This window comes from Poromitra crassiceps (assembly GCF_964638095.1).
Source record: "Poromitra crassiceps genome assembly, chromosome: 23".
Lineage (NCBI taxonomy): Eukaryota > Metazoa > Chordata > Actinopteri > Beryciformes > Melamphaidae > Poromitra > Poromitra crassiceps.
This window is the reverse complement of record NC_139639.1, coordinates 1,437,480-1,461,356: the sequence shown is the minus strand read 5'-3', so window position 1 is coordinate 1,461,356 and position 23,877 is coordinate 1,437,480. Positions and strand designations below refer to the sequence as shown.

The 23,877-nt window shown below is 46.5% G+C and overlaps 3 protein-coding genes across 3 annotated transcripts in view; all 3 read left to right on the top strand.

Annotated features, from left to right (window-relative positions):
* Positions 1 to 23,877, top strand: part of LOC310797335 (calsyntenin-2-like) — a gene marked incomplete at both ends in the record, with an annotated part of 214,194 nt that overhangs the window by 151,721 nt on the left and 38,596 nt on the right. The window contains 3 exons of the mRNA XM_083659704.1: positions 6,624 to 6,773; positions 21,501 to 21,686; positions 22,706 to 22,963. Of these exons, the coding sequence (XP_083515830.1) occupies positions 6,624 to 6,773; positions 21,501 to 21,686; positions 22,706 to 22,963 (594 nt within the window). The remainder of the gene's footprint in view (positions 1 to 6,623; positions 6,774 to 21,500; positions 21,687 to 22,705; positions 22,964 to 23,877) is intronic.
* On the top strand, positions 1,030 to 1,740 carry LOC310797312 (CD9 antigen-like; the record flags this gene model as incomplete). The annotated part of the gene is made up of 1 exon (XM_083659683.1): positions 1,030 to 1,740. One exon carries the CDS (start codon positions 1,030 to 1,032, stop codon positions 1,738 to 1,740), a length of 711 nt encoding a protein of 236 aa, XP_083515809.1.
* On the top strand, positions 14,011 to 15,960 carry LOC310797311 (kinesin-like protein KIF14; the record flags this gene model as incomplete). Its single annotated transcript, XM_083659682.1, has 4 exons — positions 14,011 to 14,757; positions 15,238 to 15,387; positions 15,477 to 15,644; positions 15,730 to 15,960. 4 exons carry the CDS (start codon positions 14,011 to 14,013, stop codon positions 15,958 to 15,960), a joined length of 1,296 nt encoding a protein of 431 aa, XP_083515808.1.

Here is a 23,877-nt window from a genome sequence, read left to right as displayed (position 1 = left end):
AAAGACCAGACCATCGCTGGAGTTCAGGCTAAGCCAGTATCAACATGTTTGCAGATCTTTTGTCTGTGGCCAAAAATGCTGATCGTACATTTTATTTTCAAGTGTTTTTTAAAAGTTAATATACCGTATACGAGGAATCATGCGCGCTACATGTGCCCGATTTCCAGGGTGGAGACTCTGGACACAATGCGCCATGGGCGTAACCATGGGAATTATGACATCACTGATGATTTCACTGATGATGTCACGATTTGCATCACAAATCACTGATGATGTCACGATTTGCGTCGTGACACAAAATGTGACAAAACACCGCCCGCCCGCAAAATCGTGACTAACACCGATCGTTTGCCTTAGGAAATGGATGATGATGATGATGATGATGATGATGATGATTGCATTTGAAGTTTTCTGTTGAAGAAATAAATGTTGCAAAATAACTTTTTCCCTCTCGAATCTTAAAAACAAACAAACAAACTGAGGACAAATGATGTCATCAGTGGCCGGCAGCCAGCTGCCTGGCAATATTTTTGCCAGGCAGCTGGCTGCATCAGTAACACACATGGTGCCGAATTTGCACTTTATGTTACTATGTTACTACTCCTAGGCCCTTTTATATAAGAAGAAGATACAGCACTGTACATGCAACATTAATTGCAACATTAATAAACATTCTGGTCTGACAGATGTCACTTGAGCACTCCAGTGATGGTCACTCAAGCAATTATGATGTCATCAGTGAGTGATGTCATCAGTGATGCGAAGTTGTGCAAATTGGCTGTGGGCAATAGCGACTAGTTCTCATAGTACTGACTGACAACCCTCAAAATGCTCAAGTGACATCACTGATGGCATCACTCACTGATGACATCACTGATGACATCACAATTGCTTGATTTACATCACTCAGGACGCGATTAACTCACAACAAATGCTGTTTGTGGTCTGCAAGAGGAAGGAACTTTAGATCAAGAACATCAAAACTGACTTTGCCAGTGCCTTTTCCTGCGTCCGTCCTACAAAACAAACATGGCAGTGGACAGATGTGGCCTCGTGTGCAGTAAATGCATCCTCCTCGTTCTCAACATGATCTTTTCGGTGGTGGGCGTGGCCTTTTTGGCACTCGGCTTGTGGCTGAGGTTCAGCAAAGACACAAGAGGCATCTTTGAATTTGAGGACCTCAACTCGAGTGCATTTGTCATCGGCGTGACAGTGCTGATTGCTCTCGGCTCAGTGATGCTGATTATGGCTGCCTTTGGGGACTACGGTACCTGCATTGAGAACAGATGTGCTCTGAAAGTGTTCTCCGTCCTTCTGGCCCTTCTGGCCGGCGCTGAGATTGCAGTTGGAATACTCGCCTATAGCAGGAGCCATGAGGTGGTGCTGCACCTTACAGAGTTCTACGCTAGCATGTATGCTCTGTATGTAAAGACCGGAGGAGACGCAGTCATTGGCCTCACCCTCGCGTTCGTCCACAACATGCTCCACTGCTGTGGTGTGACGGGGGTGCCCTTGGTGGACATTGCTCAACAGACGTGCCCCAAACCAGACACCATCTGGGAGCGAGCCATCATGCCTAACTGCCCTGGAGTCATTGCAAATGTGTTTGAGAGAGAAGCATCTCTAGTGGTGATGGGCATCTTCGTTGGAACTGGAGCTCTTCTGATGATTGCCCTGCTTTGCGCCATCGTCCTCATGAAACAGATCAAGCGATGTGATGTAGTGAAACTGGATGGATAAATCCAGAAGGAGGCGCTAACGCAACATAAAGGATCCCAACTTGCTATAAAACACCACCACAGATCAAGTGATGCCAGCAAGTGATCTCTGCGTACTACAGTATACGACAGTGTACGAAGAAGGGAATTCTCTGTTTGCCCCTGCACTCCTCTGAACCATCAACAAAGACCAGACCATCGCTGGACTTCAGGCTAAGCCAGTATCAACATGTTTGCAGATCTTTTGTCTGTGGCCAAAAATGCTGATCGTACATTTTATTTTCAACTTTTATTTTCAAGTGTTTTTTAAAAGTTAATATACCGTATACGAGGAATCATGCGCGCTACACGTGCCGGATTTCCAGGGTGGAGACTCTGGAGACAATGCGCCATGGGCGTAACCATGGGAATTATGACATCACTGATGATTTCACTGATGATGTCACGATTTGCATCACAAATCACTGATGATTGCAAAATCGTGACTAACACCGATCGTTTGCCTTAGGAAATTTATGATGATGATGATGATGATGATGATTGCATTTGAAGTTTTCTGTTGAAGAAATAAATGTTGCAAAATAACTTTTTCCCTCTCGAATCTTAAAAACAAACAAACAAACTGAGGACAAATGATGTCATCAGTGGCCGGCAGCCAGCTGCCTGGCAATATTTTTGCCAGGCAGCTGGCTGCATCAGTAACACACATGGTGCCAAATTTGCACTTCTTTATGTTACTATGTTACTACTCCTAGACCCTTTTATATAAGAAGATACAGCACTGTACATGCAACATTAATTGCAACATTAATAAACATTCTGGTCTGAGGCAATACTGCTCTCAGAGCAGACCCCCTGGGAGTTAGGCCCCCCCTGGGTGTGTGTGTGTGTGTGTGTGTGTGTGTGTGTGTGTGTGTGTGTGTGTGTGTGTGTGTGTGTGCATGTGTGTGTGTGTGTGTGTGTGTGTGTGTGTGTGTGTGTGTGTGTGTGTGTGTGTGTGTGTGTGTGTGCGCGTCCGTGCGTGCTTGTGTGTGTGTACTGGCTGCCGTGCACATGTGTGCATGCATGGTGTGTCGTCTGTGACAAAATAAAGACAGGGTTTGTCCGTCCGCTTTCACGTTTCACATATTAAAGCTCACACACACATCCACAAAGATCATACATGTAGGATTGACACATGGAAATGATTGATTTGATGACCTAGCACTGCCTCCATGTAGGCATTACTCCACCGGCTGTGCATACAGAGGCGGCAAGCTTGGGCTTGGCCAGAGGAAGCTGTGGAAGTGATGCTGAAAGCTGTAGTTCCTTGAATGGCCACTCGAGGCTGACTCCAAAAGAGACTCGTTCCCCATTCACCACCCCATGTTAAAATGCCCATCTTTACAACAGGATTAAGCATGTCTACAGCCTGGTTCAAAACACGTTTTTGGTATAGCTAATTTCACCTTTCATAACAACTGTACGGGGGTGAATTTTTATATAACTCACCCGTTTAGAATTAAATAGACGATAGAAAAGACAGAGTGATTGACAGGTCGCCTGTCCAGTGATCGCGCAGCTTGCTGATCATGGACCAATAGCAGGTAGAGCTGCTGTGCCTCTGGGAAACGCCTGGTCTCGTGCAGTCGCACCCGAGCTGCACAAGAACCCCAAGATGGCGACAGCCACACTAGGCTGCCACACAAAAACGGGAGTCCAAAAACGAAAGGGTGACGTCACGCTGTCCTGTCCATATGTTTTAGACGGTTTCTGTACATACATCATACATCAAATAAGTGATCACATGTATATATAGCGTACTCAGTGATGGCTTTACAGCAGTCCCAGATGACTGGAAGAGTAATTTATTGTTGATTGGATTCTATTCTGAGCACATCTCCCTCTGTAAGGGTTCAGCTTTGGGCGTTGTGCTGGCTGCTCCCAGAGCTTCCATATCCACACTGTGTTGATCTGAGTGCAGTTTAATCCAGACTGATGGAGGACTGCAGGGCTTTGTGTGTGTGTGCGTGCGTGTGTGTGTGTGTGTGTGTGTGTGTGTGTGTGTGTGTGTGTGTGTGTGTGTCTGTGTGCGTGTGTGTGTGTGTGTGCGTGCATGTGTCTGTCTGTGTGTGCGTGCATGTGTGCGTTTATGTAAAATGCACTACTTTCTGTCTCCCCTCTTCTCTTCTGTTCTCTTCTCCTCTGTTCTCTTCTGTTCTCTTCTCTTCTCGTCTTTTCTTCTATAGAAAGTAAAATGTGGAAGTTGACACGGCGTGCGTATGTTGTGACCATACAACACTTCTGTTCTGAACCTCCAGATAAGAGTTGGTTGTAGTTATTAAATCCAACATAGACAAACGGAGGCAGAGAGAAAGAGTGTGGGAGTAGAGTAAGACATAAAGCCATAAAGGCATGCAAAATGAGATCACATGTGAAAGAATGTGCGCCATAAAGCAAAGGGATTAAAACCAAGAAGAGACTGGCCAGCAGCTGGAGCCGCTGTGGGGAGGTTGTGGGGAGGTTGTGGGGAGTGTTCCACACTTGGGACTCTGGATGAATAACATTGCATCCAAAAAGATCACGATATGAAGAGCCGCACCAGCTAATGAAGTCTATTTGGGTCAGCAGCAGTTAGTTACTCTGTCTTAACAAGTACTTTTTGGGAAGATGTGGGGAGCTCAGAAAATCCGAAATACTCGACTCGGATATAATTATCTCCCACTTGGTGTCGTGAATTTTGGAAGTGTCAACACAGATAACAAATATGGCAGCAAATCCATTGATATTGGGAGTCAGAGGGAATAAAAATCTAAATTATGCAGTAAGTTATCCTCATCCATCCATCTTCAATGGTTCAACCGCTTATCGGTAGCGGAGGTACATGTAGCAAGCAGTTCCAGCAGGGGGCGCCAAACTCAGTTATATTCACACTAATAGAATCAATAAGCACAAAGATTTAAAATGCAAATACATGCACTAAAAGTGAGTGAATTTCATGTTCCCAGCACAGAATGGTTAAATGAAGGAGGAACGACTATGAACAGGAAGTAGTCTCCACATAACCCACTTTTATGATGTTCTACTCAACAACTAAATTTCATCTGCTTGCATCATTCACACCGAGAGATTAAAACAAAAACAAAACAAACAAAAGACTGAAGCCCAACGGGGACAGTAGAGCCTCTTCTGCCAGAGGTTGACTGCTCCTGAACCCCCATGAAATTGTCCTAAAGGGAAAATGTTCTGCCAAAGTCAGAATCTCACCTCTTTACAGTAAGTCTCACCTGTTGTGATAAATGTGGAAAAATGCTGTCCCATAACTTAAGTGTTAGACTTTTTCACACCAGGTGAGCTGAGTAGTTAGTGTAGGAAAGCATCTCTGACCTCCTCCTCACCTCTCCTTTGCTGACATTTCACGGTCTGCTCTTTCCTGTGCTGTGACACTGCGTTCTTGTCTTATTTGTCTTATAGTTCAGTGCTTATTACGCCATTTCTCTTCTCCTCTCCTCTCCTCTTCTCTTCCCGTCTCGTCTCGTCTCGTCTCGTCTCCTCCTCTCTTCTTCTCTTCTCCTCTTCTCATCTCTTCCCGTCTCGTCTCTTCTCTTCTCCTTCTCTTTTCTCCTCCTCTTCTCTTCTCCTCCTCTCCTCTTCTCCTTGTCTCTTCTCTTCTCCTTGTCTCTTCTCTTCTCTTCTCTTCCCGTCTCTTCTCTACTCTCTTCTTCTCTTCTCTTCTCTTCTCCCTGTCTCTTCTCTTCCTGTCTCTTCTCTTCTCCCTGTCTCTTCTCTTCCTCTCTTCTTCTCTTCTCTTCCCGTCTCGTCTCTTCTCTTCCTCTCTTCTTATCTTATTTTCCCGTCTCGTCTCGTCTCGTCTCTCCTCTTCTCCTCCTGTCTTCTCTTCTCCTTGTCTCTTCTCCTCCTCTCTCCTCTTCTCCTCCTCTCTTCTCCTCCTCTCTTCTCTTCTCCTCCTCTCTTCTCTTCTTCTCTTCTCTTCTCTTCCCGTCTCGTCTCGTCTCTTCTCTTCCTCTCCTCCCAGAGAGGATTCAAACTGACAGCCTTTCAATTCATACAGGCAAGCCTCCAGACACAAACGACCAAAATAGCTTAGATTGTCCTCACAAGTCAAGTGAAAGTCACATACTGTAGATAAATAATTATGTTTAAGCATCAAGTGGAAAAAAAAGTTTTTGAGTTTTTGTTTTCTTTTTACTTTCCCTTCAGTTCAGGTCTAAAGACGGCTTGTGTCTTTATGGGAATAACATTTCATTATGCTGTTTCAGAGAGTCCACGGGTGCTCTGTTGGAGGGTAACTTCAGCCTACAATTACGCTTACAGGCAATGTACACCAGATGCGTTACGGCTGCGTTGCGGATTCGGCAAAACTGCGCCCATGTTAATTGATGGGCGATACATGCAGTACATTTTTGTCGGATCCCGCATACGTCTGACAGATTACATGAGTGTGGGTCTCCATATACCGGAGCCATACCGCATCTGTTCCAGAGGAGGTGTACATTAGCCCTTAGCTAGCCTTGCCTACTGGCTGTACCAAAGCGACGTTTGTTCAGTTACAGCTACCTTTAGCATCTCCAATATCTTGCATGGTGGAAAATAACCCTCACCTGAATCTCAATCTCATTTTGATTAGCATTGTGACAGGTGAAGATTATCCAACACTGCAAATTTAGATTTGTTTACAGAGAAGCATACACTGTAACTATTCAAATGCTATATGAGTTCGTTGGAGCCTGGGATTTCGGTGTAAGGCTTATCAGCAAGTACATTGCTGAAGAGTTATTTTCATTCCCAACGGTCACTGTCTTGAATCTAAAGTGACTTTCAATTATTGCCCAACGTAAAGTGCTTTTCAATTTATTATTATATAATAAATAAGCATAAGTGTCTGTGCCCTGTCTCTTCCTATAGGCAACATCAGGAACACGGAGCGACTGAGCTACGACAAGCAGCAGAGCTACAGGATCATGGTGACGGCCTTTGACTGTGGTCAGAAGAGAGCCAAAGACAGTGTGGCTGTACTCATCGATGTCAAGCCTGTCTGCAAACCTGGGTGGCAAGGTCAGCAGAGAAACAAGCAGCAACATTTTGCTCTAAAAATGCTCTAATTCTAACTTACCATGAAAGTATTTCACGGTAACTTAAGTGTGTAAGTGTGCGCCCATATTTGTTTTGAATGTCTAAGATTGCACCATGAAAATCAAAGGAGGCAATGCAGCTCACAGTTTGTGAGCATATTCTAGAGGAGAGGAGAGGCAAGACGACTTGAGAAAAGGAGATAAAGTGGAGAGAAGTTATAATCCTGCACCCTGACGGCTTAGCCAATCGTCTCCTCTTCTGTCCTTCTTCCAGCTGTTTGCCACTTCCTTGTTTTTTGTTTACTTGAGCAACCCAGGTCACCTGCCCCCTGTGGAGGAGATGGAGGAACACTGAAGACCACCTCCAGTGAAGGAAGAAAGAAAGAACAAAAGAAAGAAAGAATATCCTGGTTTAGAATGAAAGTCTCTCAACGAGATCACAAGACCTGACAAAAGCCTCCAGAGGGGAAAGTTGACAGGAGCGTTTTTATCGCACACAGCTTTAACATGCTACATGTAGCAGCTCGCTACTGGAGCCAAGCCATCTCCCCTGCTGCTGCACCTGTCAGCGCTGACAGCATGTCAGCAGTCAGGCTCACAGAGGAATCAGAGGCAAAGATAAGGCAGAGAGCAAGAGAGCAAGCAGAACAGACAACTTTAAGGGATTAGCACAAATACACACACTTCAGTTAGAAATCCACCGCCTTTTGGATCAGAGAGAAACGCTTAGTTGAACACACTGTTACTGTATCACCCTCTGCTAACACCCTCATTAATGTTGCATGGTAACATGGTGATTTGGGTCAGCCTGTACTACATATTCCTGTAGTCAGACCATTAACCCATAGTGGCTCCGGGCTACATGAATAAAACATCGGCGCAATGGCGCGTCCGATCACGTCCTTTGTACACGTCACCTTTTAGATAGTCTTATGTCGTGTAAGTCGTGCGTCTCCGTTTTTGAAGAAGACTCCCCCTGGCAAAGATGGGGTCGGCCATGGCTCTTCACCCCTTCCTCACACTGCCCCTCCTCCTTCCTAATCACAGCCCATTTCTCTGTCCGTGTTTGGCTCCTATCACATTCTGTAGCCTGGGTGACAGCTGTCAAATGTCTTCCCACACACACACACACACACACACACGCAAGCACGCGCGCGCACACACATGCACCCGTGTGCGCACAAACACACATGCACCCGTGTGCGCACAAACACACACACACACGCAAGCACGCGTGCGCACACACACACACACACACAATCAGGGTTGTGAATCCCAGTGTGGCAGTCTGACACATATTGAGCGTAATGAAAATGTAACACGTTGCAGCAGGAATGACAGGTGCAAGGAGGGCAGCATCCTCTACATCCAGGCCTGTCATGTTGCTGGGGCCACATCATTCTCCCTCTGACTCCAGCAAATTCCACGCTCCCAGGGTGCCCATGTATGTAGCTGCCTGTCATCGTTTCTAAGATCAATACACTGGATATAGCAGAATGACATATGATATATAGCAGAATGACATATGATATATAGCAGAATGACATATGATATATAGCATCTGATTTTATGGCCTACATCTCTAATAGGGCATCGATCTAGTCAGGTCAAGACGGCAGCAGTGTTGGCGATAGCAAAGTGGGACCTAAATAAAATTAAAATGAATAAATAGCTTGACGCTCAGCGCTTAGATTAAATGTAAGTGTTCAAGCGCGCGCACGCACACACACACACACAGCTAAATTGAGCATAACATTTGAGTTGCGTAGCCTCAAGCCCCCGTTCAATCCCTCTCTCATTTCTTAATATATTTTTCCACCTTTTCTATTTTTTGTCTTCACATTTCTGCTCCACCTTTGTACTCATCCTCACATGTTAATTTTGATTTTCAGTGTAGCAGCTATAGCTGTTTGATGGTGAAAAAGGCCTGCAGGGTCAGTATAGCGTGTCTTCAGACACTGACGTCTTTGATATTCACCTCCTCTGAAACATACAGTACACACCCAGTGTAACAGCTCTGGGCAGTAGTAACAGGACGCAGAGAGTCTCGACTGATGAACCATTGATTTTATTTTCTCCAACAGGCACGACTGGGAGACATGATGGTTGACACCGTGAAAACTATAAAGGGACATCCAAACATATCAATTTACAGCCTGCACATCAAAAATAAACAATAGTAGGCCTACATAGAACTTATTAAAGCTAATGTAACAATTCAAATACAAACTTTATTAAACAACTAATTAAAACATCACCAGTCAACGTGCAACAAAACAGATAAAGTGCAAACACTAAATAGAAAGCAGCAATGGGGTTGACTACACCATCACACTAAATACATAGAAGAATTAAAAGACATCAAGACAAAGTCAATAGACCACCCACCAAACCACATACATAAACGAATAAAATACATGTACATTCACAAAAACAACACAATTGGACCTGCTAAAAGTGCAAACAGAATACCTCGTTCCGCTCGCCGAGGCTGTTAGGCAGGGGGCTTATCGACGCATCTTGGCTGGGTATACCGTAGGTGCACACTAACAAATACAACCAAAACAAAAGTCACCATCGGCTTAAATCCCCAGCACAAAACTCCCGTAATACAGTTTTACAATTTGCACAACATACCTCAGGGCTTTCAGTCATGTTACGGTCTTCCTTCGGGGGAGAAAGTCGGCATTACCAGAGCACAGTATGCCGAACAGTTAAATAAGAAATGCAGCCAGCTGCTGACTCAACAGGTGGAAGAGATTAGGCTAATCAGTGGGGATTTCCTGGTCATCTACACAGACCAACCAGACTAGAGTGTAATGCCTGGTTCAGACTACACGAATTCAGCCCGATATTAGACCGATTTGGTCGTGGGCGACAGATTTTCAGCGTCGGGCCCGAATATGACCGTCGGGGACGACGATCGGCCGTCTTCACCTCTTGTAGTGTGACATAATCAAAGACCAGCGTCGGGACCAGTCGGGACGTCTAGGACGCCTCACGACGCCCTGACGAAAAGACTGGCATGTCAGTCTTTTGGACATGGTTTTGCCTAGTGTGACACCCCGGAAGACAGGTATCAGGTCCTGGGGAGACCGCTCCCCGCTCGATACAGATTTCACCCGCTCGCACTCACCGCTCCGCTCCGCTCAAAAGAATAAAAGAGATAAAAAGGCCAGGGTGTTTTAATTTGCGTTTAAACGCCTGGGCAATGGGCATTGCTCACTACAAATAACATGAGCTCAGCAGAGTCGGCTGCATGCTCGTTTCTCTTCCTTCTCGTCTCGCAGCAGCTGGCAAGAAAATAGTGGGCGTGCACATGAAGTAAGTTGGAGGCTGGAGCGGACATCACAGTGCATCACAGTAGAGCCTGTCACTCATCCAAATAACGTTAATTCTGCAAGGGATATATATAGCACCTGGATTACATACATGTTTCACATAGGGTTGTGTTTGGATTTCAATGTTTTATTTTGCCCAATATTGAAATGTTTTACAATTGCATGTTGTGCTAACATAAACATTATTTATATCTACCACTTTAGCCTATTTAGGCTGATTTGGTTGCTATTTCTTGTCAATGTAGTGGCCTCAATGCATGCTGGGAGATTTCGTTCACAGGTCCGCCTCCCCAACGACCTGTGAACTCGCTGACGACAGCAGACGACGTGATGGCGGTGGCATACGATGCTCTGTCGGTGTTAAGCGAGAATACACTTGTAGTGTGGCCAGTCTCCCGACCAAGACATGTCACGAATTTATGGCAGTATGATGGCCTCGTCTGACATGGTGACATCGTGAACGACAAAAAATATCGTGTAGTCTGATCCTGGCATAAGAGGAGGCTGCCAGCTAGTGGACACTACAATAATTCAGAAAGGAAAGGGTGTAAATTATGTGGGGAAGAAACTAAGCAGCAAAGAAAATAAGCGGTCAGTTACACTCCCACCAAATCCCATTATGCACACCTCAGCTAAATAAATTAACCATATGGGATTTTCAGATTACATCTGACCGCTTTTCGGTATAATCATTTTGAATGTATAATGTGTGTGTTGTAACCCGTGCGACATGGGTTTGGATGGCGTTGCTTCCAAGACAGATGAAGAGGGGACGTCTTTAGGGTGATTAGGCTGATTATGGGGCAGCGACAGAGATGCAGAGATACACTCAGGTGGTAGCGGTTGAGGCTCTAGACGGCGGCTAGAAGTGGCTGGACCCTTAGACTGTTGGCAGACAGATCCAAGAGTTTGAAACGGCTCTTTAGGGGGTGATTCAGACTCCCCGTTTACATCCACAGCCTTTCCAGCCTTCTCGGTGAGGACATTTTCCTCTTTAATCATTTCTCTTCCTTGATTATCTTTCTCCTCTTGCTCTGGTTCATCCTTTGTCGAGAGATCTTCCTTACATGAATCCTGCAGGGCTAAACGGTCTTCATTTGTCAAATCAATTTCCTGATCATCATCTTCAACTGTGATGGAGTACACAGGATTGGCTTCCTTTCGTCGTGCTTTGCCTGCCAATATGCTCTGATCTGGGAAATTGTCAGAGCTTGGTCTATGAAGAGATGATTTACGGGTCGACTTAGAATCTGAACTGGTCTTTAAAGATTCGGCTCTTGGAGATGACCCCCACTCCAACATCTCTTTATCGATGTGTTCACTGTTGCAAGTGGCTTGCTTCTTAGAGCTAGAAGCAGAAATGACAGGGACGGGGACAACTTGAGCAGGGGATTGATTATACCTTCTATCCTTCGCTCTTTGCTCTTTCTGAAATGATGCTGGCTCCCTTGCTGTACCGTGGACAAAGCTTTGACTTCTCTGCTTGCCTGGATGAGGATTCAATGGGCCTATTATGCTCCAGCCAAGCTCAGTTCGCTGCGCAAATGGTTCATCTTCAGCGCCTATGACAGCTTCCAGCGGGGCTAGTGCTGATGGACAGTTATATCCAATTAGCAGTCCTACTTCGCAGTCTTGAAGTGATGGCATCTTGTCTGCTAGGTGTTCGAGGTGAGGCCATAGCAGTGCTGTTTTCTTGGTCGGGATGTAGGATTTACCCACTGGGATTGATTTACGGGTGTAGGCTTTCTTTATTTGAAGGTGTTTTCCGGAATGAAGCCCTCGCACTTGTAGACCACCGATGCTCTTACTCGTCAAGACTGTGTCAACCGCTGTCATTTTGCTAAGTTTCAGCTTCACTGGTTTAGGGTCCACATTCAGGTGTTCAAGCAGATCTTCAAGAATGAAAGTTGAATCGCTTTGAGTGTCAAGTAGTGCGTAAGTGAGTACTTCTCTCTGGGGCTCAAGTACTGAGGCTACCAGGACTGGGACTATACTTGAAGTAGCGGGGGTGTAATGCGTTGATGCGTGCGACATAACACTGTGGACTTCCTGGTTTGTACCGTTTGTGGAAGCTGGGCCGTTATTGGCGGTCTCTTCTGATCTTGGTCTCCGTTCTTCGTGCAAACAGGTAGGATGTTGTCGACGGCAGGTGTTACAGGTGTGTCGCCTTTCGCAATCTTTGGAGATGTGTCCCTTCCTCAAGCATCCGAAACTGAGACGATTTTCATGGATGAATGCTTTTTTATGTTCCATAGTTTTTGAAACGTAGGTGGGGCATCTGGCAATGTTATGCGTCTCATCCTTGCAGACTGGGCACGGTGGTCTTGCCTTGTAATCGGTGGTTTCTTCCGTTTCTCTGATTAAATTCTCTGGTTGAGTGCTTGTGTTGAGGACTCTAACTTTCTTGGGTAATGTGTCGTCTGTGGTCTTAAAGTCAATTAGAAAGGGGGAGGTGACGGGGTTGCACGCTATACGGACCTCTTTGTTTAAAAAGGCTGTGAAATGGGTGAAGTCTGGATAGTTTCCAGATGCGTCCAATTCTTCGGCGACAATTCGGCTCCACCTCCGCACGATCCACTCTGGCATTTTCTTGAGCAGCTTGTGGTTTTCTTCACAATCGTTCAAGATGGCTAATCCTTTGACGTGTGGGATTGCCTCTGCGCATCCTTGTAGAAAGTCGGCAAATTCCCTAAGTCCGAAAGGATCGGTCGCGCTAATTTTAGGCCAGGTGGTGAGCTTATCGCGAAAGGCTTTTTGCACGTTGAACGGGTTCCCGTACCTCTCTTGTAGTACCTTCCAGGCGCCCGCGTAAGCATCCTCCGAAGTCCTATAAAAGAATCCTTGCACAGCCTTGCTTGCCTCTCCAGTGAGATATGTCTTCAGGTAAAACATCTTCTCACTTGCTGGGAGGGGTTTCTGGTCAATGAGGGTCATGAAGGACATCTTCCAGTCAATAAATGTCATTGGGTCGCCATTAAATATTGTTGGCTCAGGCACAGGCAGGCGGTTTATGCTTAGTGAGCTTGCTAATGCTTGGGCTAGGCCGATGGTCTCTTCAGATGCTGTCGCTGTCAGAGGTGTTACTTGAGGCTGGAATAATGTAGCGCGTGGGTTTAGCGGGGCTGCAGATTCGGGCGGCTGGTTCACTTCAGGCTCACAATCCATTACCGGGGTCTCGTACACTCTTGCTCGAGCAGCTGCTACTTGGACATCCACCCGTTTACGCTCCATTTCCCCCAACATTGTCGCATCTTCGAGTTTCAATTCATTTTCCAGTTTGTTGAATCGTGTTTGCTGCGCTTGGACATCCTTCATTGCCTTTGCATTTTCCCGTTTGGCTGCGAGTTCTGCTTCCGCCTCTAGTCGTTTGCTAGAACTGCTGGAGTACATGCTTGAATGGTTTGATTTATGTGACGTTTCTGAGATTACCGTTTCAGTTACTGTATGACCGAAGTCCTATGCGCAAAGTGGGTGAGCTAAATACTTTGCTTTGATGGATTTGTAAACGTCTGGCTGGAGTTTTATATCGCTCTTTAAAGCTAAAGCTACGACTCACACACATTTATTCCAAACATAGCATACCACATTCAAAGTTCATAGCCAATCCGCCCAGGTCAAGAAGATGTCACTCCCTGGAGAAGGAGCGAACCACCCATCCAGACAAAGAGGACTAACGGAGAAGGGTCAAGGTTTACGTGATCAGCGCCATCAAAAACACCATGAAGCGTTCCGGCAAGTCGTACACAATGATGGGCTTTGGAGATAAGGCGGGAGTGATCCCTCGCTTCTGCCAGGAGCTTTTCTCCAGAGTGGCCTCCATCAAAGATCAAGAGGTGAGAGTGGCCTCCATCGAAGACAGAGATGGCATGTCATTTGGAGATGAGCTACTTTGAAGTGTACAATGAGAAGATCCATGACCTGCTGGTGACCAGAGATCACCCCAACCAGAGGACGATGCCCCTGCGTGTGAGGGAACATCCAGTCCACGGGCCGTACGTCGCTGAGCTCTCTGCTAATGTGGTGAGCTCTTACAGTGACATCAAGGGTTGGCTGGAGCTCGGCAACAAGCAGAGAGCCACAACAACCACAGGCATGAACGACAAGAGCTCCAGGTCCCACTCAGTCTTCACCTTGGTTATGACCCAGACCAAGACACAGTTGGTGGAGGGAGAGGAGCATGACCACCGGATTACCAGCAGGATCAACCTGGTGGACCTGGCTGGTAGCGAGCGCTCTAACTCAGCCCAGACCAGCGGGGAACGACTCAAGGAAGGCACGAGCATCAACAAGTCACTGCTCGCCCTGGGGAAGGTGATCTCTGCCCTGTCAGAACAGGCTCTGAGCAGGAAGACGGTCTTCATACCCTACAGAGAGTCTGTCCTAACATGGCTGCTGAAAGAGAGTCTTGGCAGGAACTCCAAGACGGCCATGATCGCCACGCTGAGCCCGGCAGGCACCCACGTGGAGGAGAGCCTGAGCACCCTGCACTACGCCCAGCAGGCCCGCATGATCATCAACCTGGCCAAGGTCAATGAGGACACCAACGCCAAGCTCATCAGAGAGCTGAAGGCAGAGGTGGACAAGCTGCGGGCGGCTCAGAGGACTCAGGGCATGGAGGCGGAGAAAGTCAGAAGCAGACTTGAGAGAAGCAGGGAAAAATCCTTGAGAGAAGCAGAACGAGAGGGAATTCAACTGTTGAACTGCAGAGAGCTACTGGTATGTAGAAGATGGTTTATTTTTTGGTTCAGTTAATATTTTGAGAAGGAAAACATTAAGTGCATAAATAGTGTTTGTTAACGAGCACATGGCAAATGTTTGTAAGCTAGCAGTGTGTGGGCTGTTTTATGCTATGCTAACCTAAAATCAAGATTGCTTGTGATGGTTGAAGAATTTTGACAACTAAATGAAAGCATTGTTTATTTTATTTCATTTTAGGTTATCAACCTACATGTACATTGTCTACATTGTCTGCAAGACTCGATAAAAATCGGTAAAATAAAGAGAAGACAAGACAGAAGAGTTGTTCCGTGCGTCCTCTGTGGGTCAAAGGCTTTTTTCAAGTTTAAGCAGAGTTGAATCAAAAGAAATCCCAGAAAACCTGACAAGGAGAGCAAGCGGAAGCGTGTCCAGCAGCTGGAGCAGCAGAGAGTGGCCAGCCAGATGGTGGAGCTAAAGACGGCCAAGCTGGGCCTGGAGCAGGAGGTGGACAGCCAAAAGAAACGCCTCCACCTGCACATGGAGACCCAGCACCCGCGGGTACCTCAAAGTACCTCAAAGTGCCCGATAGGTTAGACCTGGCCCAGTCACTCGGTCTCACAGAGCTTCAGGTCATGAACTGGTACCAGAACAGACGTAAACGCCTCCACCTGCACATGGAGACCCAGCACCCGCGGGTGCCCTCGCCCAGCCAGACGCCCCTCAGCATCAGCAGCGAGTCGGACACGGAGCACAGCGCCCCCCCGCCTGAAGAAGCCACGCCGGGCCGTCTTCACCCGGCTGCAGCTGATGGGCCTGTAGAAAAAGTTCCAGGAGCAGAAGTACCTCAAAGTGCCCGATAGGTTAGACCTGGCCCAGTCACTCGGTCTCACAGAGCTTCAGGTCATGAACTGGTACCAGAACAGACGTAAACGCCTCCACCTGCACATGGAGACCCAGCACCCGCGGGTGCCCTCGCCCAGCCAGACGCCCCTGAGCATCAGCAGCGAGTCGGACACGGAGCACAGCGCCCCCCCGCCTGAAGAAGCCACGCCGGGCCGTCTTCACCCGGCTGCAGCTGATGGGCCTGGAGAAAAAGTTCCAGGAGCAGAAGTACCTCAAAGTGCCCGATAGGTTAGACCTGGCCCAATCACTCGGTCTCACAGAACTTCAGGTCATGAACTGGTACCAGAACAGACGTAAACGCCTCCACCTGCACATGGAGACCCAGCACCCGCGGGTGCCCTCACCCAGCCAGACGCCCCTCAGCATCAGCAGCGAGTCGGACACGGAGCACAGCGCCCCCCGCCTGAAGAAGCCACGCCGGGCCGTCTTCACCCGGCTGCAGCTGATGGGCCTGGAGAAAAAGTTCCAGGAGAAGAAGTACCTCAAAGTGCCCGATAGGTTAGACCTGGCCCAGTCACTCGGTCTCACAGAACTTCAGGTCATGAACTGGTACCAGAACAGACGTAGGAAGTTGAACAAAATGACTATGCAGGCGATGGAGGACCACCAGGTGAGGATTGTTGAAGCCCTGGAGGCGGAGAAGAAGAAGACCAGCAAAGAGCTGGAGGAGATTGTGACAGCCCTTGGCCCTTTAGGCCCAATTGGCCTGTTTGTTTAGTTGCCGAGCTGGGAGGAGAGACTCATCACCACCTACCTACAGTAATCAGCTAACCTCCAACACCTGTGTGGGTGTGGCTGCTCACTCCTATAAATGGAGGCCTGAGCAGTCAGTCTCTCTCTCCTCCTTGCCCTGTTCAGTTGATTTGTTTCGGTTGGGTTTGACATTTGATTTGTACCTTTACACTCATCCACACATTACAGACACTACTGATTTACTTCTTTATTTAGTTTCCTTAAAATAAATTTGATTATTTTGTATAAAAGTCATGTGTGGTCTCCACTTTTGTCTACGCCTTGAGCCAGGTCGTAACAAGATGCAGCACAAAAAGGCTTTGAGGGAAAACCGCACTCCCAGAAATGGGTCTGCTGGAGGGAGACTTTGAGGTGGTGGTCAGTACAGGAGTGCTGGGCAGAGGGCTGGACCTGGTCAATGTCAAATTGGTGGTCAACTTCGACATGCCATCCAGCATGGATGAGTACGTCCATCAGGTGGGCCGGGTGGGTCGGCTGGGCCACAGGGGGACGGCCATCACCTTCCTCAACAACAAGCGCCTGTTCCTAGAGGTGGTGAAGCGGGTGAAGCCCACAGGCTCCATCCTGCCCCCCCAGCTCCTCAACTCGCCCCACCTGCACGAGCAGCAGAGGAGGGACAAGCAGAGAGCCAGGCCGGGGCCCCACGACACCTTGGTCACCACCAACAACCTCATAGACATAATCAGAAAACACGACCGCCGCAAGAAATGACACCGTTCTCTGCCAGCACTGTATTTATTATGTAAATGTTTAGCTTGTGTATCATTTTGATAAATAAAGAAAAAATCTCATCGGTCAAGTTTGCACATGTGTCCATTTTGCTGGCAATGTCTGGCATGGTGGTCTGGTTCCGTAAAATGGGGTCGTATGTAAGGCGAACTAGATTATGACACTCACGGGCTGCTTCCTCGATTCTATCGAGATCGTCCGGGCAACAGTAGGCCTTCAGCGCTGTTCTGCTGTCTCTTGCTGTCCGTTTCCAAGAATTGTACGCCTTATGGAAAGCTTCATGGTGTTTTTGGGCGCGCTGATCACGTAAACCTTGACCCTTCTCCGTTAGTCTTCTTTGTCTGGATGGGTGGTTCGCTCCTTCTCCAGGGAGTGACATCTTCTTGACCTGGGCGGATTGGCTATGAACTTTGAATGTGGTATGCTATGTTTGGAATAAATGTGTGTTGAGTCGTAGCTTTAGCTTTAAAGAGCGTATAAAACTCCAGCCAGACGTTTACAAATCCATCAAAGCAAAGTATTTAGCTCACCCACTTTGCGCATAGGACTTTGGCCTTAAGACTAATTCCAGAATTTACCACTTATATAGGACATCAACACGTAATGATTATATTCTTCATACCATGATCTTACATCGTTAAAAGGGGGGCTGGCCACACTTAAAACATGAAAGTCTTATACGTTGGAACCATAACATGAGATAAAGTGCATAGTGTGATCGAAATGCCATAGCTAAAGCAAAGGTGCAATTGTGCATGTGCAAAGGACTCTCTTTAATATCTCTGGTTGGGAGTAGCCATCATATTCACCATACCGTAAGATTGTATAAACTTAAAAGGGGGGTCGCCGTACTTAAAACATCAAAGTCTCACACATTTGAACCATAGCAAGAGGTAAAGTGCATGAAGTACGGTCAAAGTGCTACGGGTAAAGCAGGTGTGCAATCGTGCATGTGCAAAGGACTCTTCAATATTTCTTATTTAGAGTCGATCGTTGCAGCTGCTATGCAGTCCTATGGTGTGTTGCACAGTTCTTGCCTGACAATTGAGTGTGGTTTAGGTTGACTTTGATGAAGGACGAGGATGGTGGTAGGCTGGTCTCCGATGTAGAGGGCGAGTTTTCACTGTAACAGCTCTGGGCAGTAGTAACAGGACGCAGAGAGTCTCGACTGATGAACCATTGATTTTATTTTCTCCAACAGGCACGACTGGGAGACATGATGGTTGACACCGTGAAAACTATAAAGGGACATACAAAACATATCAATTTACAGCCTGCACATCAAAAATAAACAATAGTAGGCCTACATAGAACTTATTAAAGCTAATGTAACAATTAAAATACAAACTTTATTAAACAACTAATTAAAACATCACCAGTCAACGTGCAACAAAACAGATAAAGTGCAAACACTAAATAGAAAGCAGCAATGGGGTTGACTACACCATCACACTAAATACATAGAAGAATTAAAAGACATCAAGACAAAGTCAATAGACCACCCACCAAACCACATACATAAACGAATAAAATACATGTACATTCACAAAAACAACACAATTGGACCTGCTAAAAGTGCAAACAGAATACCTCGTTCCGCTCGCCGAGGCTGTTAGGCAGGGGGCTTATCGACGCATCTTGGCTGGGTATACCGTAGGTGTAACCAGCTGCATACGGCAGGAACTCCCCAAGAAGTCACAAGGACAGCAGTAGGTCAGGTTGATTTGACTTTTTTACTGTGTGAACAGACAAGATATCCAGGCAGCAGTGAATATACAGGCACAGACAGGATGGTCACAGCCACTATCACTTCTCTTCAGTCGCCTCGTTCAACTCACAAGTGTTATCCTATACAATTGAATATAAAAAACTCCAAGAAAATAAATGAATCTTCAGCATCAGCAGCGAATATACAGGCACAGACAGGACGGTCACAGCCACTATCACTGAGTGAATACAAACAGGATATCTTTTAACTTATACATGTACAATAATTTTTCTGTTCACACTTAACACACATGGACAAAGTACAACCATTTTTTATACATACATACAAAATACCATTTCCATTTACATCAGAGTTCCTTTTCTTAAACTAACCAAATTACTTGCTGATATCAACACCAGCGCCGCCATTACTGGGCTTCTACCCACGTGAAAACCTAACGTGAGTTGATATAAACACTGGGGTAGTTACGTTTAAAGTTGTATCTTCTACAATGATTTGGAGGGAAATACAGAACGAACCACTCTAGAATTGTGCTAACCTATGCACGGTTTTATCTCTGCATGGAAAATGACCTGTATATGTATGCATTTTACACCAAGAGGACAAAAGTACAAACCTTCTCTTCAGTCGCCTCGTTGAACTGAAGAGGAAGTGAGCGCGCTCTGTGAAAAGCAGGCTGGAACGGGCGTCTGGCTGGGCGAGGGCACCCGCGGGTGCTGGGTCTCCATGTGCAGGTGGAGGCGTTTACGTCTGTTCTGGTACCAGTTCATGACCTGAAGCTCTGTGATACCGAGTGACTGGGCCAGGTCTAACCTATCGGGCACTAATGCTCCTGGAACTTCTTCTCCAGGCCCATCAGCTGCAGCCGGGTGAAGACGGCCCGGCGTGGCTTCTTCAGGCGGGGGGCGCTGTGCTCCGTGTCCGACTCGCTGCTGATGCTGAGGGGCGTCTGGCTGGGCGAGGGCACGCGCGGGTGCTGGGTCTCCATGTGCACTATGGAGGCTCTATCCCACGGGGGGGAAAGACAGAATGCGAGTTGCAAACAGGAATGTACCAAATATTCAATTCCACGGGGAAAGAGACAGAATATTACATTCATAGATACTGATTTCCTAACTAAAATAAAATAAAATAAATAAAAGACTTGGCAGACATTGTAAATGCTTCACATTTAACTGGAACTTATAGAACTGTTTTGTAACCCTTCTAAATTACCAACACTTTACATGGGTTGATGAAATCTATACTACCCTGTTACATAGGTGCACACTAACAAATACAACCAAAACAAAAGTCACCATCGGCTTAAATCCCCACCACAAAACTCCCGTAATACAGTTTTACAATTTGCACAACATACCTCAGGGCTTTCAGTCATCCTTCGGGGGAGAAAGTCGGCATTACCAGAGCACAGTATGCCCAACAGTTAAATAGGAAATGCAGCCAGCTGCTGACTCAACAGGTGGAAGAGATGAGGCTAATCAGTGGGGATTTCCTGGTCATCTACGTGTGATTTCTAACCCCACATAGGATAAGCAATAACCACGCCCTGTGGCGGTAGACACAGGTATGACAGTATGGGTTAGAGAAACATTTTGCTCCACAAGCACTGTAGTCATTTTTACATAGTGAAACCACAGCCAACATAATGATATTTAGATATCTTTGCTTCTATATACTAGATCAAGTTAGTCACAATACTAGGCAGCAGATCGACAATTATGTCGGGGTACAGTGGCGCAGTCGGTAGCGCTGTCGCCTCACAGCTAGAAGGTCCTGAGTTCGATTCTCCCCTGGGACGCTGTGGGCGCTGGAGTTGTGACCCCCCCATATCTTCAGTGCCTACTCGTGCCTACCTACTACTATCTCGTCGAAAGGGCCTTTCTGTGTGGAGTTTGCATGTTCTCCCCGTACCCCCCAGGGGGTTCCTCCGTACATAACCCCCCACTAAAAACATGCAGAAGATCGTCATCCGACCAGTGACGACAACATCCAAAGTTGGTCCAATGATGGTTCCCGGGCGCTCGAAAGAAAAAGTGACCACTGCTCCTGGCCTGCCCCCTGGAGGAAAGGACAAGCCTGGATGGGTCAAATGCAGAGGACATATTTCACCGGCCACCGTCAGCATGATTGTGTGTTGTGGCCGCATGCATGTGTTGTAGTGTTCGTGTGACAATAAAGACGGGCTTCCGTCTGAAATGGTGTTTAATCATCTGGTTATCATAGGTGATGTGTAAATGGATTTAGAGTAATATGCACTCTTAGACCAGCTATGCAGTGAGACTGACTCATCCAAATAGTCAACAGCTGTTCACTGTATCACATACAGTTACAGCATACAATGGAAACTGGTAATGGAAATAATCAGTTCATTCAAATAATTATTGTAAAAACTAAACTAATAGACTGCAAAATAAATCAATGAATCACATTTGATTGATATTGTGTGATACCACATTACCCAATATTGTACGGGAAGAGACCAGTGCAATAATTGACTAAAGACCATATTTAATAAACTACAGTACAAACGCTCAACGGATTTTCATCCTTCAAGGTTGGAACAAGCGCGTTGACTACGAACCAGGGACTGGAAGCAAGCAGCTGTTTCCCAAGATGCACCTGGAAACGTGCGGTGGCCCGCTGTCTGGGGTGAGGGCCATGGTGGAGCTGCAGACCAATCACATCGGGAAGGGCTGCGACCGCGAAACCTACTCTGAAAAGTCTCTGCAGAAACTCTGTGGTAAGGAGAAAAGTCTCTGCAGGAACTCTGGTAAGGAGAAAAGTCTCTGCAGGAACTCTGTGGTGAGGAGAATTCAAAAGCAAGATTGGATGCAATGAGATGCATCCTTTACTGAAGTGCAATGTAAGAAAGTAGAGGCCAAAGACAGAGCAAAGAGTTTTAAGAATAATGAAAGATAAGGATTATTTTTTTTAATTGAAAGAAGAAATTACTTTTTGACATCTTAACCTCTCTGCAGTGTATTACAGTATCTGCCAATTTTCACTCTGGCATTTTAATCCTGGACACAATTTGGAATTTCATTTCTCATTTTAAATTACCTTCTAAACCGCTCCGTGACATGCTCATTATTGCATCCCATTTCTATCCCGGCCAGAACATTTCTTTACATTATGTGAAACACTAGATAGTGGTAGCCTCTTGAAATTTAATGACATCCATATAATGCTAACATAGAGAGTATTCCTGTTGAGGAAGCAGACTTGTGATTAAATAGGTCTTCACGTTCCACTGTTTTGTTACTGTCTAATTGAGAAAGAAGAAGAAAAAGATCCCTGCCATGACAGATGTAGTTAGATGTAGGATCACCTCAACTAGGCACAATCTCAGTGAAAATTAGATTCAGAAGTGGAAACATAACATATGGATGTCATTTTAAATGTGTGACTTTTACAGTTGGCATGTCAGCTGTTAATCCTACTGTCACAGATGATCTTTATGGCATGTCTTCTTTATTAGACAGTACAGTTGAAAGAGACAGGAAAGGGGGATGAGAGAGGGGGTTGGGGGGTTGACATGTGACAAGGGTCCCATGGTTACCACTGATCCACCTCTCAACTCTAAAGTGCTGACACACACTCACAATATTAGGGTCTGAATTCAAGGTGTGCTTACATACAGTATTGTACCCAAAGAGATGACATAGAAAGAAGAACGTATGTATACTACAGTATCATTCTTTTCCAGGATCATTCTCCGTCTACCTTGACAGTTTTCTATTTCCTGTTTGGTGCATCCAGGCGCTGCGTCAGGCAGCACCGACCTCCTTCCCTCCCCCAGCCCTTCCACCAACTGGACGGCGTCCTTGCTGACCGACAGCGGGCGAGACAGTGACCTCATCTACCGATTCGACGGGCGCCAGGCGGCCAACGTTCCGGATTGGGTGGTGCCCCAGAACCTGACGGACCAGTTCACCATCGCCACGTGGATGAAACACGGGCCCAGTCCAGGACTCCGGGCGGAGAAGGAGACGCTGCTGTGTAACTCTGACAAGACTGGTGAGGAAGGAAGGGGCTGTGAGGAACACTCGCACCTGTTAAAGAAGTGCCGTTTTACTATCGCACAAATGTCACAAGCTTTCACTAAAGAAGTGTCAGTCATATTTTAGATTAGACCTTTTATTCAGTCATGGAGCAGCATTCACCAGATGCTTTGGGAAATGCTCGTCACAACTTCTACTCTTTACTGTAAGGCTGGACTGTGGTGCCCTATTGCTGGAGTTTAAAATTTTAAAACTTTTAATTTCTCAGTGTGCTACAATAGACACATTTTGACTTGAAGCATTTGCAGCCTTTCCATTCAAAATGAATTAAACCAATCTCACTAGTCACCAGTTTCCAGCAGCTTTTTCCCCACCGCTTGACCAACAAAGGACACTGAAGAGAAAGAACTGAGCAATCAAAGCGAGCCATGTGCACATTGCAGCCTCTCACAACATCTAGATGGCTTGTTAGCTGAGGACAGGTGTAAGTGTGATCATGTCATAATACAACATTCAGTGCAGAGTGCAGACTAGCTCATGACGTCATGATGAGGCTGTCTGGATCTTATTCACCTTATGTTCAGACCTTACAGTGGGCCAAATTCTTCCGGGTCCGTCTAACACTTCCGGCGGTCACGGCGCCAAATATGAAAGAACGTCATGAAGAAGAGAGTCGTTTTTGTAGTGGACAGCGCAGGGTGTAAAACAAAGAACGTAGCCTACTACTTTGAGCTCGGTACACAGCCAGCAAGCAGAGTATCCACTGTTAGCCAGGTCAGATAACGTTATCGTCGACAATGACGAGCACTTTCTTGTAAAACATACCTGGACTCCAACAAAGAAAGTTTCGGATGGTTTTCTCTCCTCCGAGGCAGCGCGAGCCATTAACGTTAATAAAGACCCGCAGACGTTAACGTAATTCCCTGGAAT